This window comes from Chrysemys picta, chromosome 2, assembly GCF_011386835.1.
Source record: "Chrysemys picta bellii isolate R12L10 chromosome 2, ASM1138683v2, whole genome shotgun sequence".
NCBI classification, from domain to species: Eukaryota; Metazoa; Chordata; order Testudines; family Emydidae; genus Chrysemys; species Chrysemys picta.
In genome coordinates, this window is record NC_088792.1 from 278,543,092 (window position 1) to 278,562,609 (window position 19,518).

The following is a 19,518-nucleotide window of genomic DNA, read 5'->3' on the forward strand; positions in this document are numbered from 1 at the left end:
GATAAAATCTACAACCAGTCATTTAAAAAGAATGACATTTCTAGGCTTTATCTTAGAACCACGGCAGCTGTCTGTAATGTTCTTCAAGGGACCGGGTTGTATGGGCCTAATCCAACTCCCATTAAAATCAATGGCAAGATTCCCATTGACTTCCATGGGATTTGGATCAGGCCCCTTAATGAATATTACATAGGGACAATCTTGCCACTCGTTTTGTGCAAAACTCCCATTGGCTTAGGAGTGTCACACACCCGCACACACACACATAGAATAAAGGCAGGGCGTCGTGCCTAATGGACAAATGCAAGGCAAAACTGTTCCAAGGTCAGATACCATTGGTCTAAATGTAGGAATCGTTACTCTCCAGGGTACTCACTGAGAATGTTATAAATATTCAAGTATAAGAGATGGAACTAAACAACTCCTTTTCTGTATAAATTATTTTCTGGCATAAAAATTAAATAAATGCAAAAAGACTACCTTCTATCTGTATGAAACCCAATGCTATATACACCATTATAATTATTGTTAGAACTTTCATACAAATATTGATGCAGAAGTAGATAAATTGTGTGGTAAATAAGTTTAGCTGGCACTAAAATTGCAGAGACAGAGATATGATCTGGTGGTCTGAATACAGAACTGGGAGCCAGGATTCCTCAGTGCCAGGCCTGGCTCTGACACAGACTCCCTTTGTAGCCTTGGGCAACTCATATAACCTCTCAGCTTTAAGCTATCCACCTGTGAAGTTGATAATGAGGACCTGAGGATGATAATACTTACTCACATGTCTCACTGGAGTGTTGATTAATATTTAATGTTTCCAAAGATGCTATATAAGTGCTTACTATTACTATTTCATTTCAACATGACCTTTAAGAGACAGAAAATGGTGTCCAGGCCCAGCATACCTGCCCACTTTCTGCTGATCTTAATTCCACCTTCTTGTTATTAGCACCATCAGCCCTGTCCTTTGTATCTAGAATCAAACACTGGTGTTAAGCCTATTCATTTTTTTGCATCAGTTGCTTGCCACAGAAGTTCCATTTGCTAATGACCCTGTTCAGTAAATATTCTGCCTAAATTCCACCACTCAAGTGAATCGTCTTGTTTTTCACAATATTTCAAAAACAACAACAACAACGAGGAGTCCTTGTGGCACCTTAGAGACTAACACCTTTATTTGGGCATAAGCTTTCATGGGCTAGAACCCACTTCATCAGTTATAGCCCATGAAAGCTTATGCCCAAATAAAGGTGTTAGTCTCTAAGGTGCCACAAGGACTCCTTGTTTCTGCTGATACAGACTAACACAGCTACCCCTCTGAAACCTGTCACAATATTTCAAAGTTTCCCTTAGAGCTTTTTGAAATCTCCTCTTTCAGGGAACATAATTTCCTTCACCTTAACTCATCATTTAGATTCTTGACATCTGCTACCATCTTTGTAGTTCTTCACTGCACACCCTACAAGATCTACTGTATGAAGAGCTGCTCATCATTTTTCTGAACACCATGGTTTTCATTACAGAGTTGCCTTCTTTCAAAAACAAAATATTTCATGAAGGGCTGTTGATTTTTTCCCAACAGTTCCAATTTTTTATTATTTTTCTTTGCAAAAAATGATGTGACTTTTTTATTGAAAATTGATCAAATACGTTAGGAAAACTTACTGAAATAGTTATCAAAATTTAGCATTTAGAATTTTGATCATATCTTTGATAAAAATTTCAATAAAAAACACACAAAACTTGAAAAAGTGGAAAGTGGGTCAATTTTGGAAGTGGGAAACAATTTGAATATTTTTTAATAATTTCTCTTTAAAAATTTGCTACCCGCTTTAGTGCTGTGGTAGTCAGGACTGCATACGGTGTTCCAGATGGGACTAACATATTTCAGAAAGTGCATAATAGCATAAAGCCCTGTATTTTGAAGCATTTCACAACCTTCTGTTGAAAAGCTACAACCTATTGCCTTTGATTGCTTTGGTGGCACTATTAATTGGCATGACTTTGAATACCAGCTCAGTATACCAATCTTTTTTTTAAAACTGGGGCCAATGTACTTAGGTAAAGATTTAAAAAAATGTACCTTGGTTATAAAGACAAGCAAAAACAATGTTTGTCCATAAATGTAAACAGGAGAGATGCTAACAGAAGATGAGTTAATCCCATGATTATTCCAATATACCTCTCTTGCTTTGATTGCTTCTATCTTGAGTTCATTTATTTCACATGAAATGGAGTTTTTTAAAGGCTTTATAAAGACTCCTTCCTTTTATTTAAATATTTCTTTTCCCCTCTTCCATGCCTTGACTGCATGAATGTTACAAATGAGTACGGATAATGGAACCATCTGTGCATTTTCTTTAGACAAATGGAACCACTGAAGCTATCAAGGATTCTGACCACATACATATTTTTCATATTGTCCAGTTCATCAAAAAGGAGGTTTTAACCTGAGTTCATATATGCTTGTTTTCTCTTGTATTAACTACCCCCAACAAAAGTGCTACAGATGTATAGCTTTCTTATTAAGTACATGAGCGTGAAATCAAAGAAGACTGTGTCCCTCGAGTGATATTTAACAGAGGTTGGACTCATGTTGGTTCAGTCACATCTATAGAGTTGGCCTTCTTATTTTTGTTCTCTGTTTCAGAAGTGGCTTTTGTCTTAGGTGAACAATCAAAAGAGAACATGGAACTGAACATGAATATTTGTGTCTTCCAAAAGCACCAATATTTGGAAGTTGGAATATCTTAAAGCCACAGCACTTTATTCTCTGAAACATAAATGAAAATGGGATGAGTGTTAGGGTCCCACCTCATCACGTGCATGTTACTCATTTCTAATACTGCGCTCTTTTGGCTAAGGGCTTCTACGCCATTGAACCCTCTGCTTTTCCTTTGTTACCCAGTGCTTCGGGCGCTATTTGAAGTAGTTGAGTCCTGCCACGAGGAAAAACTTCTCCAGGAAAAGTTCAGAGTCCAGCACGGCTATGTGGGCGGCCCGTCCAATCAGCGTGTTGGCAGTGTTGGGGAGCGCATGGAACACGTTGTGTCTGATTAAAGTGCAGTCCTTTGCCCCGACCAAAGGCTGGAGGAGGTTGTTTATCATCTCTGCGTAAATGGGACCTGAAAGAGATTTTAAGAGGCAGTGAAAGTGTTAGTGACTTGGTGATGGGTCTTCTCCGCTCAGTGCAATTATACCCTGGCACCCTGAATGGGGAAACCTGAAACGTGCCAGGACATTGGATTCTAGAGGACAGTCCATCAGGAAGATGGATCAAATGCCATATTACTGCTAATCGGAAGTGGATCCATGGCATACAGAGCAGCCTGATGGGTCTGCTAGGATTATTAGTTTGAAGTTCTGGGTGTTACGCTGTATAAAGTACCTCAGGACTCACGCCTGATCCCATTGAGGTGAAGAACAAAACCCCCATTATCTTCTCAGAGGTAACAGAATTGGACCCTTCCTTCTCTGTAAGGTAGAGTTCAGATGGGCTAGCAATGGGGCATGGGGCATACAGCTCCTTTGGGACTCGACGGGGAACCAGCTAAGGCCAGAACACCCTGCCTGTCTATTCCAGAACACTAACTTGAGGTGTTTTTAGGAGGCTGGTGAAGAAAGCAGGTAATGCTCTGTAGGGATTTGAATGATTTATATTGAATCTGGATCTGGGTCCTATTGGGCCTTGTGTTTTCCTGTGAGAGGAATGCCTGAGGAATGGGTGGGAAGATGTCCTTCCCTCCTCAACTTATGTCCGGGCTGGGGGAAAGCAGTGGGGGAAGCAGAGGGAAAGAACTACAGCTGAGAGACTGATAATACCAGGCATCATTTTTGACCTGTTGGTCATGGATGTCTCTTCTCACGTACACCAGCGTAAATCAGGAATAACCTAATTCAAATCAATCATTCACATGAAACCGGTGGCAGAAGAATCAGACTGCTATGCATTTGCCATTATTTATGACAGGTCCATTAAAATGGAGCTGTGCGTTGGCCTCTAAATGAACAGTGTGTTTGTTGATAATAAAAGGGAATTCGCAGGGACAAAGACAATCTTGGTAAAAGCAGAGGAGGTGTCTCCTCTGATGTCAAGGGATTTGCTCCAAGTCTACAAAACCCAGAAAGGATTTCGGATGGGACCGAGACTTAAATCATAAGGGCTATGATCCAATGTCTATTGAAAATAAAGAAAAGACTCCCCTTGACTTCAGTGGGCTTTGGACTAGGCTCATGCTGAGAAACAAAGGAGAAAGAAGAGTGGTAATTCAGCAGGCTGGTAAACAACAATGCTGGCAACAAATTCTACCATAGAACACTCATAGGGGTGGAAGGGACCTCGGGAGGTCATCTAGTCCAACCCCCTGATTTTTGCCCCAGATCCCTAAATGGCCCCCTCAAGGGTTGAACTCACAACTCTGGGTTTAGCAGGCCAATGCTCAAACCACTGAACTATCCTTTCCTCCCTTAGTAGCATAATCATCACCGCTTTTTAAACAGAAATGGCGGGGGGAAGCCTTTGATTACAATCTTGAATGAAATTTGTTTTCATCACGCAAAAAGCTTTATACATAGGTCCTGTATTGATTTCAATAGCTTCCTATTGGACGAGAAAATTGTCCGGCTTAAGTTTTCAATTATTTTTTAAACGGTGAATGCAAAAAATCATTCTGATGCAACATCCTCAGCTGTACAAAAGACCTAAACAAACAACCAATCAAGTCAATGGTTTTGTGACCACAGGCAGGGTCTTATCATACCTGTGTGCCGGTCTTTAAGTGCGGTTTTGCACATTTCTATCCTTGCTGAATGGAATGGGACATATCGATCCTGGGGAGATGCCACCAACACAACATTTTTGAAGTACTGAAGACCTGTAACAAAGAAATACATCAAAAATTGTATATCTCAGCAATCTATCAAAACAACAAATCTACACACATGTTAACAGGAGTATTGGAGAGACAAGGTGGGTGAGGGTAATATCTTTTATTGGACCAACTTCTGTTGGTGACAGAGACAAGCTTTCGAGTTTAGACAGACTCTTCTTCAGGAGTATGGCATGATTGCATGTGTTTTAAAATGTACAACATAGTCGAGGAAGAATAATTATATATGTAGCATACTTCTAAAGAACAGTACAGTAATAGCGTAAACTACCGATGTCACTGTTGTAAGCTGTGATGTAATTAGCTCTTTCTAACATCCATGTGGATCAGATGCTTAACGGGAAGAAGTAACGGCACTGCCCCTGCTCCAAAGAGCTTCCAGTCTAAGTTCCCGATTTTGCAAATTCCTATGCATATGAGCAGCTTTACAAACATGAACTGCCCCATTCAGTTCAATGGGAATTCTTGTGCGAGTGTTTGTAGGATCAGGGCCTAAATTGAGAAACGAAGCAAACAAATTAGCATCATAAATGAACACAAAAATGTGGTGGGAAAGAGACAAAGGTGCAGGCTCATGGTAATGATATCCCATGGTTACTTAGCAAGGGGGTTAAGCAGCGGGATAGTTCAATTACATTAGGGATTTTGTTCTTGGGTCTTTTGTTTTTTTTAATTGTCAGAGGTGACAGCAGAAAAGAGATTTTTAAGGGGAATCTGAATGAGCGTTGATATTCTTACTGTAGACTCTGGAGTAGGTTTATTTTTAAATAAGGATCTGGGCATTATTTTCTATTGAGTAATTAAAAGCCCATGGTGTTGAGACTGCATTGCTGTAATTTACGATTTTTTTCTCTGTTAATGTATTGTGAAGTCATCTCGACCAGCCAAGATGGATGAATTCAGTGTGCAGTATCAATCACTGCTTGTTCTAGTACACCAGCTGTGTATACAGTGCTAGTGACGGATCAATCAAAAGCCTGTTGAGCACACCCCCATTAAAGCAGGGGAAGTCTTCACACATAGCGCTCCACCCTACAAGATTCATGGAGTAGCACAGGGGTCGAGTCAGGACCGGATCCACAAATCAGTGAAGTCAGTGAGAGTCTTTCCTTTGATTTCAGTGGGTTTTGGACAAGGCTCACAGGCTGCAGACTGGTGCGATTGCAAGGCTGTATTTCAGGAAGCGACACAGTTGGGGGAAGGACACAGGTATGCATATGATCGTGGTAGGGTAGGAGAGACAGTGGTCTGTAAGTTAAAACACAAGCCTGGGAGTGGTGAGACCTGCATTCACTTACTACCACTGTTGCAGACTTTGCTGTGAGATATTGGGCATCTCCCTGAATATGAGTAGGGCTGCACGGTCTAGAGGAATGAGCACTGGCAAGAGACTCAGGAACTCCTGAGCTCTATTGCTAGCTCTGACTCGCTCTGTGGTTTTGCCAAGTCACTTGGCTTCTCTGTGTCTTTATGTGTAAAATGAGAATACTAGTACGTAACTACCTAGCTCTTAGGAGTGTTCTTAGCATCTGCACAGCATTTGAGGGTGGCAAGTACTAAGTGACGCAGTTATTGGGGAACCACATCTCTGACTCCTCTTGGGCTCATCGATTGCATCCCTCTCTGAGGTCTCGGGCCTCCAGCTGTCACCTGAACTCAGGGCTGAATCATGCAATTCTTCCCTTAATATTAAGTTCTGGGTGGCAGTGACCCAGGTGCTAGCAGTGATTGCTTTAGCAGGTCTGACTTGGGCTCAGACCCTGCAGTTCTGTTCCCTGCAGGGCAATGACAGTGGTAACTAGTGACCCAACTGCTTCCTTAAAGCAAAGTATCGTTTATCTAGCAGAACAGCATCTAAGAAAAAGCATGTCTTATAAATAACAGAGTAGCCTAAACACGTCTGCTTACCAGGTGTCTAACCATCACCTAACTCCCTGTAGACTCTTCTGCAGAGCCTCTTTGTCAGCTTGTCTTCCTGTCCAATGACACTCCCTGGACAGCCCCGTAGCAACTCACTTCCTTCGCGGGATCAAGACTTTTTATAACTGTTTAAAGTCCTTTTAATCTCTAGCCTCCCAGTCAGGCAAAACGGCTGTGTCTCTTTGGCCTACAGCCTGGAAGGATGACATTGTCTTTCAAGTGTGTGCTTGGGTGTTCTATCTGGGACCTACTGTGTTGTCTGCCTCTCCAGATCTAGTTGAATTCAAGCATTCTAGGTGTATGATAAATGTACCACTACCACCAATATAAATTAGATCAATACAGTCATGCAGGAAATTCGAATCATCCCAACATACAACAACTTCCCCTCATAAAACTATTACACAGCAATATTCATAGCATTATGACATATCAGCGCCACATCTGTCATGAAAAGTATTATTAAAGAATAGCATTTGATTTTACAAATAGCCCTTTTCCTTCTGGCAGCCTAGACCAGTATTTCATGGGTGATGAATTAAATATCAGGAGTGACAGTGTAGGCAAATATGTACAGCACTTGACCACTCCCATACAGACGTCTGCATTAGTAGGAATGTTCTACTGAGAGAGGGAATTCTGGCTAGGACACTAGGATTTGGTCCAATTTTTTCTGAAAGAGCTTCAGTTCAGTTGATCATGGACAGACTGAGGTGGGGCTAATGGGGCCTCTCTTTAGCATTACAGCGGAAGGCTGATAAGTCTCCCTCTGGCATTGAACTGTGGTGTCAGCAATGGGCTTAAATAAAAGCATCACTGGGGACCTAGATTCAAACATCCTGGGTCCTAGAGGTGAGAATTAGGGCCGTGTGAATAATGATTTTTTTTGTCCATTGGCAATTCTTTTTTTAAAAAAAGGAACAAATGTTTTGGGTTGAACGAAAAACGTTTTTTTTTTTTAATTTGGCTACCCTCTTATTCCCCCCCCAAAATCATTTAGATGTTGAGCCTTTTTAACATTTTTGATTTAAAAAAAAATTAGGGAAAGTTTTGAAGCAAAAAGTAATTTGGAACCAAACAATCAAAATGGTTTGTTTTTAAAATGTCTAGAGAAAATGTTTTGACTTTTTTGGAATTTTTTAGGGATTTTTTTGGCTGAAACGATTCAGCAAAACCAACAAAAATTCTAAAACTGCTTCAGTATCATCAAATCTGCATTTTTCACCAAAATGTCTATGTGTCAACTCTCAGCCAGCTCTAGAGTAGGGTGACCAGACAGCAAGTGTGAAAAATCGGGACAGGGGGTGGGGGGTAATAGGAGCCTATATAAGAAAAAGACCCCAAAATCAGGGCTGTCCCTATTAAATCGGGACATCTGGTCACTCTAAGTGAATGCTTCCAAACTAAGCCAAACAAAACAATAAAGTTTTTGCCCTTTAGCAATATAAATTAGGTTGTAGCAACCTAATGACACCACTAGTCTTTGCTTACAGAGTGTGCACATAGAGATGGGCCTGAACTACAGCATTTGTATTCAGTTGCAAATTGACCAAAGTTTGGTGGGGAGCATTTGGCAACTCCATTCCATGGTGATGCCCACAATAGAAATGCATAGGTAAAATGGATTAGATCAGACAGAGGAGTCCATTAAATAGTTTTGCTTCAGGCCCATCTCCTCTTGAGGCCAACGATTAGCAAAAATCACTGATCAAACACGGATGACTTCCTTTATTTCCTGAAGAGCATCTCGGCACGGGACAACACTTTGGAGAATTTGCTCTCCACCCAGACATTTACTCACCTGTTTTTTGGCTGAGCTGGTACAGGAAACATTTGCGGAGATCTGCGTTGTCCCTGAAGGTCAGCTGCAAAAGTGACCCTGATTTTTTCAGCTTCTGCATGAGCCATAGGCCTGGAATGACAATTGACGTGCAGGTTTACCGTATTCGTAATCATCAGACCAAACGTCCCAAAATTAAAGAATCCCTTCCACGGTTCATAAATTGTGACTGAACATTCTTGGGCTAGAAGTGCCAAGGCAACTGCCCATCAGTACTCTACATTTCTTCTTGTGCTAGTGGCCAGTGGCTAGAAAACCTCAGGGCCATTTTGTAGTCTCTGCTTCCATGAGCAGAGAACAGAAGGATCTAGGAGAGCTATGACATTATTCTCCCATTACATTATTTTACCCCCTTACTTTTGCAGGTACTGTACTGCTGATTCCAGAGGCAGCTGTTGGTCAGGGAATTCCCTGACCTTGGGGCTCATGCAGCAACAACGTTATTCAGGCAGAAGAGTGGGGGTTGGGAGCTGAGATTCAATGCACAGGTGGAAGCACCTAACCTCAGCCCCCATATGCAGGCTTTCCTGATCCAGGAATTCTGATTGCAGCTAAACACAAACCCAAAGCTAAACTCAAGTGGTTGGAGATCTGGTGTGAATATTTCCCACAGCTCTGGTTAGTGACACACACAAACACTAGTCAGTACCACTGCCCCATTCACACAATGGTCTCTTACAGGTACTGCTACACACAAAAGCAAATCGTAGCCTTTTTCATTAACTCTTACCTGTACTAACCAAAGTACTGTTGTTGTAAAGGGTCCCTAGGTGAGGCCCAGAGAGGGACAGGAAGGTGTGTAACTTGTTGAGGTAATAGCGAAACCTTGGCCGAGTTAATACTGATCGGATGATGACGTTACCGAGGGAATGACCAATGAAACTGTCGGAAGAGACAAAATGACACACAAACAAAGAACAGTCTATATATTCCTTAACTTCAAAATGCGTGTGGCATGCACTGCTCTCTCTTGCTCTATGTGGATTGACTCTGCCTCCAAAAAGATTGTTCATTAATGCCCTTTAGTCATGTTTTCCCATCTCCTTTATCCTCCATGACATTTCCAGCTCAGCAGCTGCTCTGCCAGGTCTGGACAAAACCAACATCTTAATACACATTGTGAAGCCCATTAAGTCTATGGAAAAACTCCCATTGACATGAAGGCTTTGGCTCAGGCCCCATATAATGGAGATGATTCTATTGAACATTACTGTGCTCTGTCACATCCAATTAACTGTCAGTGTGTTTTACCTTATCCGGGAGATGGACAGGTTGTACAACTGGATATGTTGAATAATTTCATCCAGTAATCGGTCAGTCATCGAATCAAAATCAGCAAAAGTATCAGTCTGGTGAAGAGAGAATGGTGTCAACTGATGACATAACTGTCAATGTATTGCATTGCGGTACAAAAAAAACCTAGACAAATGATATTTCTGAGGAAAAATACAAGCAATAAAATAAGAACATTTCAAGACTTCTTTATGCATCATAAAGAGGCAAGGGGGAAAAAAGGCACAGAGCCAATTTTTCTCATTCGCTAGGTCCCCTGGAAGTTGCATTTCTTCTCCCAAAAGTGACAGTGTAAAAGCGGCTTCAAGGAGTTCCATGTTTATTGTCTGTCAATGATTCCATATTAAATATGCTCTGTTTGCAAGCAAACAGATTTGATATTTTCCCCCCTCAGGGTTAATGTTGCAAACTCACTCAGGCTGGATACATCGTTAACAGTAATGAAGGATCTATAGGCCAAATTCTGCCCATAGTGACATTTGTGGAAGCCCACTGCCATCGGGGGCTTACATGGGTGTAACTAGTTGGAATGTAGTGAGCAAGTCTGTTGATGATGCAGAAGGAGGAATATATTCCAACTCATGCTCTCCTAGCTGCATTGGCTCAGCAGGGCTAACAGGAGTAAAGGCAGACAAACTCATTTTAGTCTCTAAAAGGGACGTGACTCTGAACACACAAAGTGATCAGATTTGTTGAGTAAGACAACCCCCTTTTTACATAGTCATTTTATGTAATAGAACCACACCGTAAGGATCACAGTGATGACACACAAGTTGCTTAGGCCAATATTATTAGACTAAGGTTCGTAAAGTGACCTGAGTTGCGATCAGAGGGGACTGCAGATGCTCAACCCCTCTGAATATCAGCCCACTTATGTAGGAGACCAAGCATATGTCTACACGTAAGCTACTACACTGGCACAGCTGCAGGTGTGCTGCTGTAGCACTTCAGGCTATGTCTACACTAATGAAACCACCCCATATGAGTGGTGGTAGCTATGTCGGCAGGAGAGCATCTCCTGCTGACAGCACTGTCCACACCAGTGCTTTTGTCAGTGAAACTTATGTCGGTCAGAGGTTTGCCGACAACAGTGCTAGGGTAGACAAAACCTAAATGTAGACGCTACCTACACCAACGGGAAGGGTTCTCCAGTCAGCGTAGGTAATTCCCGAGAGGTGGTAGCTAGTAAGAGTTCTTCCGTCTCCCTATCACTATCTACGCCAGGGGTTAGGTTGGTGTTACTGTGTCTCTCAGGGGTGTGGATTTTTCACAGCCCTGAGAGACACAGCTATATTGATGTAAGTTCCTACTGTTGACCAGCCCCAACTTTAGCATTTAGGATTTAGTGGATTATCACGCTAGACTAGTCTATAGTATTATAAACTGACCCTAACAAAGTTATCAAAAAAAGTTTATGCTGCTATCACACAATACCATGTGGTGTTTGACAGTTAATCTGTAGCATGATGAGTATCAGCAAGGTATTTAAGTTATTTATTGCCTATGGCAATACTGCCATTTGTGATACAACAAAACAAACTATAAATTGTCTAGTCTACAGAACTGCAGGAGAGTATTTTTAGTTTAGAACTGTGTCAGGACTCTAAATCAAATTCAAAACTAATGAGATGCCAGGGAAACAATCATCAAGTGTTGGAACAGATATTTAGGGAAAACGTATCTAGTAATTAATGCTTCTGTGACAAAATTCATCTCACTAATTGCAGCTCTTGCAAAGGAGAACATGACCATCTCCAATTTCCAGTGCTGCCTTAAAATAAATGTTCTCATAAACAAAATACAGTCTACTAACCTCCTGCCTGTTTGTTTTGTCTGCATCGATAATTAATGATTTCCTCCTAAGCTCATTATCTTGAATCTTGTAGGTTATTTAGAAGTGGAAAAACACCACCGCAAGTGTAAGTCCTAGACACAACACACACAGAGTCCTCCTATTTCACTTGTCTGTGTTTCCATCCCTCAATATCACTTCAGTGCCTTTCCAAATGACATAGATTCACATTTTTCCCTGTAAGGCAAAATTTGGCTAGACAGCTCGCACTGCGGATCTGTTACAGTCTCCATATGGCTCTCTGTTGCGGGGAGGAAAGAGGACATGGCGGCTAAAAGCATCGCGGGAGGAGTCAAGAACTCAGTTCCTAGTGCTGCGGTGCACTTGCTCTGTGACCTGCGGCAAGCTGCTTGCTTTGCTGTGCTCCGGTTTCCCAAACTATAAAATGAGGGTGATAGTGCCTCACCACGCACGCTGAACAACAGCAGACGGAGGTGCGGTAAGACTGAACTCTTTCACGTTTGTAAAGCGCACTGAGAATCTTTGGCGAACGTGCAAAATATTATCCTCATGGATGTTACTTTCCGTGCATTCTGTATTCCGAGAACGGCTACTGACATCAACAGGAACTTGAACAGGGTGAGAACACAGGTTGTTCAGTTGCAACCTGCCTTTGGATAATTGATCTGCACTGCAAACCAAATTAGAACATTTTGCCCTGAAGTTTCCTGGTAGAACAGATGAATGCTTTTGCCTGGACACTGAAATCCTTGCTCTGTTTATGAATGTGGCCCTTTATGTAACTAAATACGCTGCATCACATGCATGTAGGGCAGAGCACAGAGTTCATTTCTGCTGCTCTGCATTGCACAGGCAATGAATTACCTTTCTGGAGGGCATTTCTTTATCATACGAGCAAATAAATCACAGTATACACAAAGGAAACAACTGTTTGATGCTTTAGCTGAAACCAGCAGTACCGACTCCCCCAAGCAGACCGTAGCATCCTCTTGAGCATTTAGAATTAACATCACCAGGCTGGCTGTTTTCTTTTAGTTCTGCATAATTTTGCACATCATACAACAGATGGATGTATCAGACTGTTGTACTTGCCATTTAACATGATGTTTTTAATTATCTCCTTTCCGAAGGTCAGATCCTTGGACCACTGATGCCAATGGACAGTTTACTACTAACTTCAGTGGCGATAGGATCAGGCCAGCAACAGCTGCCTTCCAATGGGGAAAAGTACCATTGATTTGAGTGGGAGCTGATGCAGGATATCCATGCTAAATCCTGCACCCCTCACAAAACTCCCAATGGGCCTTTTCCCAAAGATGTGTAGGTTTTGGCCCTAAGCCTTTGAAATGTACAATTCCTGATACCTGCTCTGCAAGGGCTAAGTTTCAGTGACTTCAATGGGACTGCAGGGGACATAAAGGGGTGCAGAAACTGGCCGTATATTACCTGGTTTCTTTCAGACATTAGGAAGTCCAGCTTTCCACCGGGGAGTCCCAGTTCTATAAAAGTCTTTACCAGTCGCAGGTCTGCGCTGTTTCCTAAAAAGAAACAGCACTTGATAAGAGATTTCATTTCACAATTGGGTAAAGACGACAGATTCTGTTCACTATGTTCTTTTCAAATCTCAACACTGTCCCTGGAGTTGTCGCGGTCAGTGCGGCTGTGACTGATGGCTCACTACATTATGGTTAGCCCTGACACACCCATGCAGGGGAGCAGCAGTGGGACAGGAATCCCCACAAACTTTGCAGCTGCCTGTGGGCTCTCTAGATCTTTGCTGCAGATGTTCCCCGGGAAGTGACGGGATGGGAACTGGCAGGGAGTAGGAATTCCAATACCTCTGCCACGTCACCCCCTATTAGCTGACCAGCAGAGATGGGGGAATAAGCTGCTCTTTTAAGAGCGACGGCAAATAACTCCCTTTCATTCCCAAGCAGAACAGGGAACACCTAGGACACATTGTGACCCCAAGAGGTGAGTCTGAGGCATAGTGTCTGCCATGACTTACACACAATCCAGCCTTCCTGTGTCTCTGCTTGCTGCATATGCTATGCAGTGAATACTCACCTTCCCCAGAGCCAGCCACCTTCTCTCCTTCAGTGACAGCATGTAAACCAAGTTTTCTTTTTGCTGGATGATATTTTGCTAAATGATCAGACGGTTGTGAAATGCCAAGGAAGGGGCTGACAATTTTACTGGGTTTAGGGAGCACAAATCTGTCAAAATTCTCCATTTTGTAACAAAAGCATTTGTGGAGTAAATGTTAGAATTTCTGCTCGGATCCTTTCCAGCAACGTTAGACAGACCAACATACTATGGGCCAGATCCTTGGCTGGTGTAAGTGACACCCGTGGACTATGCTGAGTTACACCAGCTGAGGATCTCAACGTCTGTATTTTTTAATATGAATAAACTCCATGAGGCAATTCCGCACAGCATCTCTGTCGGGCCTTACCATCCAGTCCATGGACACAGACAACCAGGTGAATTCCATCTTCCAAATTTTCTTCCTCTTCCTCTGGTGGAAAATATGGGATATCAGAAGCTAGTACAGATAAGTCACTGTACAGAAATCCTTCAATCTTCAGTTCTTTTTTAAACTTTTCTTTGGCCTGATAAAAACTGGAGAATACACTAATTAATCACACGGAGAACTGAGTGTTCAACAGTAAAACCTTTAAACTAGGAATGAGCACTTGCAACACATTCCCTTTGCAACTTTGCAGGTGAAGGCCTGTATACTCTGTCCTACGGGTTAGGGTGACTAAGGGAGGTCGGGGTGGGCGGGTAAATAGCTTGTGATCCAAAAGGGAATGAATTACCTCTCGTGGGAGAGATCCTCCCAGGGGTACTTCATCTGCTAGAGTCCAATGCTGGTTTGCTGCTAAGAATCTTCTGGTCACCCTAACAGGGAGAATCAGGACTGGCAAGGCTATGTAGCTGTATTGCAAAAAACATGGTGTCCAGATCTACCCAGCAGGGCTAATAGACAGACATTAACAAACAAATCTAAGCTAAACAGACAAGGAGTCGACCTCCTTCTCCTACCCCCGCAGACAGTTGCACAAATGGATGCAAATTTGTATCCCATGAAAAGGGATAGTAGCTTTGACCCAGACACGAACCAGCTAAGAGCAGGTAAGTGCCCCTCCAGCTAGACTAACATTTCCCAGTCTGGGGCCCACAGTTTGGCTCTTAAGTCCATGCTGGACTCAGCGGGAGATGCTCAGCATCTCTGAGAATCAGGTCATGCATGGAAGCGCCTAAGGTGATGTCCCACAGCCAAGCTGAGAAACATCAGCTTCAGTCTTGGGGCAAGACTGTGACCATTCAATTCACTGGGGAGCACTTACTCACACAAGTAATCCTACTGAATTCAGTGGGGCTGCTCAGAAACTTTTGCTTGCCAAAAAGTTAGGAAGGGGGTCACAATCTAAGTCTTACGCTATGGGATTTAAGGCCCTGGATTCAGCAAAGCACTTAAGCACTGCTTGGCTGAACAGAGAAGGAATTAAGCATGTGCTTAACTTTAAGCACAAACTTAAGGGCTTTGTTGAATCTGGGCCTAAATGCCTGACAATCCTGGTTCACCTGGAGAAGGAGATGACAGAAGAGACAGCTATAAAGACAGAGAGTACAGTGCAATACATAACAGTAAACCCAACCACTATGTGGCTCCAAAATTAAACAGAGGGTTAGAGAGCTTGATGAACGACCTAAACAAGGTCAGGAATCAGAACACATACTCTTTAAGAGTCTAGCCTTTACCCGCCTCAGTGTTTTAAGATAACTGCCTGTGTGCCCATATTCTCCCAGCACAGCACAGGACACAAAAGGTAACGGAAACCTCTGTGATGTGTTGGTTTGAGTATTGTGCTGTCAGCTAGGCAATCAACGCAAAATATCCCGAAATAAGGGGGAAAGGAAAGATGGGCTAAGGCAGGAGACTGCGATTCAGGGATCTGAGTTCCCAGCAATGCTATAGACTCCCTGCGAGACCCTGGGCAAGTTGCTTAGTCTCTCTGTAAGTTCCTCATCTGTACAATGGGGGTTATGTTACAGCCCATTTCCCATCCGTTGTCTGTCTAGATTAGTTATACTGTAAACTCCTCAGGGTGGGGATTGGCTCTTAATGTGTATTAGCACAGCGACTAGCACAGTGGGGACCTGACCTCAGCTGGGGTCTCTAGGTGTGACTGGAGCACTAATAAAGAAAGCCATTAGACAGTCTTACCTAAGCATCCTTTCATTGGCCTCTTCCTCCACATCATCTGAGCTGCAGGGGACAACGCCGAAGGAGCCTAAAGGCTGGTGTGTGATAGGGAAAGCAGTCTGCTTTGAAGAGAAGCCAACCACGGCAGGAGTCTCTTTGAGCACCGAAGAAAAGGGAAGACACGTGGCTGTGCAAGAAACAGACAGGTTAACCACCTCAACGGCCTTTCGACTCTCCAGTGCCAATCCCTCTGTGGCAACAGAGTGAAAGCCAGTGCTGCCATTTGCCACAAGCCGACGCTCCACCCTGTCCAGCTCCTGAGGATATTCGGCACAATAAGGTCCTGCAGCAGAATCCAACAGTGCAGCTGCGTCGTCGAGTTCAATTTCTTGTAAGCCCTGCATTTCTTCACATGACATCATGGTTTCACTGGCGACGGGGCTACCACACTCTCCTCTGGTTGAACCAAATTCAGTCGATGTCTCCGATGAGGCTGGAACAGTGTAGCAAAAATCTGGTACCTGGCTCAGGCCACGTGAGAAATTCTCGATGTCTGGTGTGCTAACTCTGGAATAAAAGTCTTGACCTATTTTCAACCCCTCGAGTACGGGTTTAAGTGCATCTTTCAGATCCTCACTACATGCACCGCACTGCACGCTACTAGGATCTGAGTATGTGGTGACACTCAGTGTTTCCAAGCTGCTCTCTTCGTTACTCTGCACTGCCTGGCATTCAGAGGTATCCCATCTGTGTTGCTTTAGACTGACAGGTTGTCCTGCATATTCCAAACCTTCCTTAACTTCCACTTCTTCTGGTCGCTCAGCGCTGCTGTTACCTCGTTTGACAGCAGCGCTAGGATGCGCTCCTGTGGCGATGTCCGGTGCTGATCGCTCACTTTCCCTGGCAGTCTGGTAATCAGAAAAGTTCCCTGCTATTTCTATGCTTCTGCACGTCACTTCCATGTAGCTTTTCAAGGGCCCTTCCGCAACTTCCAAGATTGCTTTATCGCATTTGGAAACATCTACCGTGTCTGTGGGCTCCTCCGGGCTGCTGATCTGTGGCGCAGAAACGGATTTGGTCAGCTTTGTAAGTTCCACTTCCCGCTCTTCTTCCTCAAATGGCAATGAGCTAATTGATGTCAGCGATGCTTGGATGCCACTGGGCAAGCTTGTATTGCTTTCTGTTTGCCCACCCTCTAGGGAGTTTCTGTGTATGGTGTGCCTCCGTACCAGCTGCTGCAGCATCTCGCGGTCACTGGGCAACTCCAAAGCCCGGCTACGCGCATCGGACCAAGCCACCGAACTGGGTTCACTTTCAATGCCCGAGTCGGATATTATTGACGAAGATCTCTTTATGACCCCTGACATCAGGGTAAACTCTTCGCATTCCTCAGCTCTTTGCTCCTTCACAAATGACTTCAGCTCTGGGGCATCTTTTGTTGTCTGGGTTAATAAATCCAAAGTACTGATTGGTAACGCTTTCAAAACCGGTAACAGAGCCTTGTTGTCTTGATCCACTGGTTTTTCAAGACTGTTTAGTTCATTTAATGCAAGTTCATCTGAAGTGAGACTATTTTCATAATTATCAGTTTTAGCTGCTTTACTTAACTCAGTGCTGTGTAAGAGGCCGCTAGTTTCGCTGTCACCCAGAGCACTAATGATTAATGTGGGTTCGCTTTCATGGGAATCCTTATTGCTAGGTTTCATATCCACGCATGTAACACCTATAGCAAGTCTATCGTCTTTTAATGAAATATCCACTGATGTTTGGAAGTCTTCGGCTTTGTGTTTTAAAAGGCCTGGTCCCAAGCCAGAAACAATTTCCTTACTTGAAACTGATGCATTTTCATGGGATACATCCTTTTTCCTTTGGACTTCCTTTTTGACTGTATAAGCCTGAGATGTGGAGTCCTGAGTCAAAGCTTTAGCCGTATAAGCATCAACTGAAATATCGCTGTAGATACAGGAGGCATTCCCATTTATTTTATCTGTATGTATTAACAGAGTATCTTTCCTGAAATCTCCGTTTGCTAATGTAATGTCATCATTTGATGCAAGAGCCTCCTTGTTGTTTATTAAGTCCATTTGTGTACCATTCATCTCAGGAACCTCACAAGCTGGGAAAACATCCACACTTTGACCTGAAAGAAAAAAAAAAGTTCATGGCCTATACAAGGAATCAAAATATTTGTAGGTGATTATACACATGCACAGCCTCTCACGTCCACACCGTACATATACATGCCTGATCACCATTCTTTAAGCTGCATTCACTGTTAACTGTTATGCTCACTACATGGTTAAACTAAAATCACTTAGAGCTGTGAGTGCTAAGTACCTCCCCAGTGTGACCACTTGCAACACGGATAGTTTAAAAAAAAAATCCTGTTAAATACTTGGTAAAAAGTCGAGGAAAATTGAGTATTACAGATATCTTTTTGTAAAATAAAACCACAGATCTTAGTACCTTACCAAAAAAAAAGTATTAGTGCCAATAAATTGCTTCCTTTATAACCTATCTAGATTTCATGTTCCTGTAAGCCGCAGATGAAATATTTTACAAAGGATTTTCCTACCACTAGATGTCACTCTAATAATGAAAACCACCACCTTATTTTCCCTTTGGCTGAAATGAAAACTCCAGGCGGGGTTGTTTCCGATTTTACCTCCAGTTCTTGGAATTAAGCTGTTAATCTTAAAAAATAACAAAAACACCTCATAGAAAGAAAATGTCTAAGTAACAGGAAGTGTATATATTGTAATCTACTAGGGTGACCATATGTCCCGATTTTATAGGGACAGTCGTTGGGTCTTTTTCTTATATAGGCTCCTATTACCCCCCACCACCGTCCCGATTTTTCACATTTGCTGTCCGGTCACCCTATAATCTACTGAAACAACAGGGGACATTAGGTACCATAAGCAGAATCATTCACACCATGTTGAATCCTGACCAGAAAACATGCCCCAACTCTAGTGAGACGTTCCATAGGATCTTTATTGACCAAAAGTAGTAGGAAAAACCTTGGTTTTATGCCTCATTTAAAAGATGGAACCTGAAGCAACCATAAAGCCCTCTAACACCACATTGGAGGACTGGTTCAGGACCGTCTAAGGGTACGTGAACCTACCGACCCACCCACACCACTTCTTGCAATTTCCTGGGAGCAGCCCTGTCCCTGCATTGCCTGTGAGATGCGCTGAGGGCACAGCCCGAGGGGCATTACTCACTTTTGTAAGGGAAGTCCACATATCTGTCTTCAAAAATCACAGGGACTGTGTTCCCATCCCCGTCAATGTCCAGGCATTCGGCCGGCAGAGGGGGCATGCTGGTGAGGTACTCGGAATTCCGAACGTCCGTAGAAATCTGGCTGTGACTTTGAATCCTGAGAGCAAGACACGGAGGGAATCAAGTGTGGGATGAATTACTGTTCAGCCTCGCCAGCATTCACCTCATCTAGTCAGCAAAACAGATTGAGTATGACCAAAGCACTGGCCAATGCTTTGAAATACAGGTGCTGAAAATTAGGTGCCTAAGTCCATAT

The 19,518-nt window shown here is 43.1% G+C and overlaps 1 protein-coding gene across 5 annotated transcripts in view; it reads right to left on the minus strand.

Moving 5' to 3' along the window:
• Positions 1 to 1,811: 1,811 nt before the first annotated feature.
• Positions 1,812 to 19,518, minus strand: part of FAM135B (family with sequence similarity 135 member B) — a 331,843-nt gene continuing 314,136 nt past the window's right edge. For 4 of the 5 annotated variants that reach the window (XM_005291038.4, XM_065586240.1, XM_065586237.1 and 1 more), the window contains exons 12-20: positions 19,205 to 19,359; positions 15,996 to 18,114; positions 14,217 to 14,383; positions 13,208 to 13,299; positions 9,907 to 10,004; positions 9,386 to 9,537; positions 8,617 to 8,727; positions 4,767 to 4,880; positions 1,812 to 3,131 (exon numbers count right to left, since the gene is read on the minus strand). In XM_005291038.4, coding sequence (XP_005291095.2) covers positions 2,926 to 3,131; positions 4,767 to 4,880; positions 8,617 to 8,727; positions 9,386 to 9,537; positions 9,907 to 10,004; positions 13,208 to 13,299; positions 14,217 to 14,383; positions 15,996 to 18,114; positions 19,205 to 19,359 — 3,214 coding nt within the window. In that variant the 3' untranslated portion in view covers positions 1,812 to 2,925. The remainder of the gene's footprint in view (positions 3,132 to 4,766; positions 4,881 to 8,616; positions 8,728 to 9,385; positions 9,538 to 9,906; positions 10,005 to 13,207; positions 13,300 to 14,216; positions 14,384 to 15,995; positions 18,115 to 19,204; positions 19,360 to 19,518) is intronic. The other variant, XM_065586241.1, reaches the window with a different exon arrangement.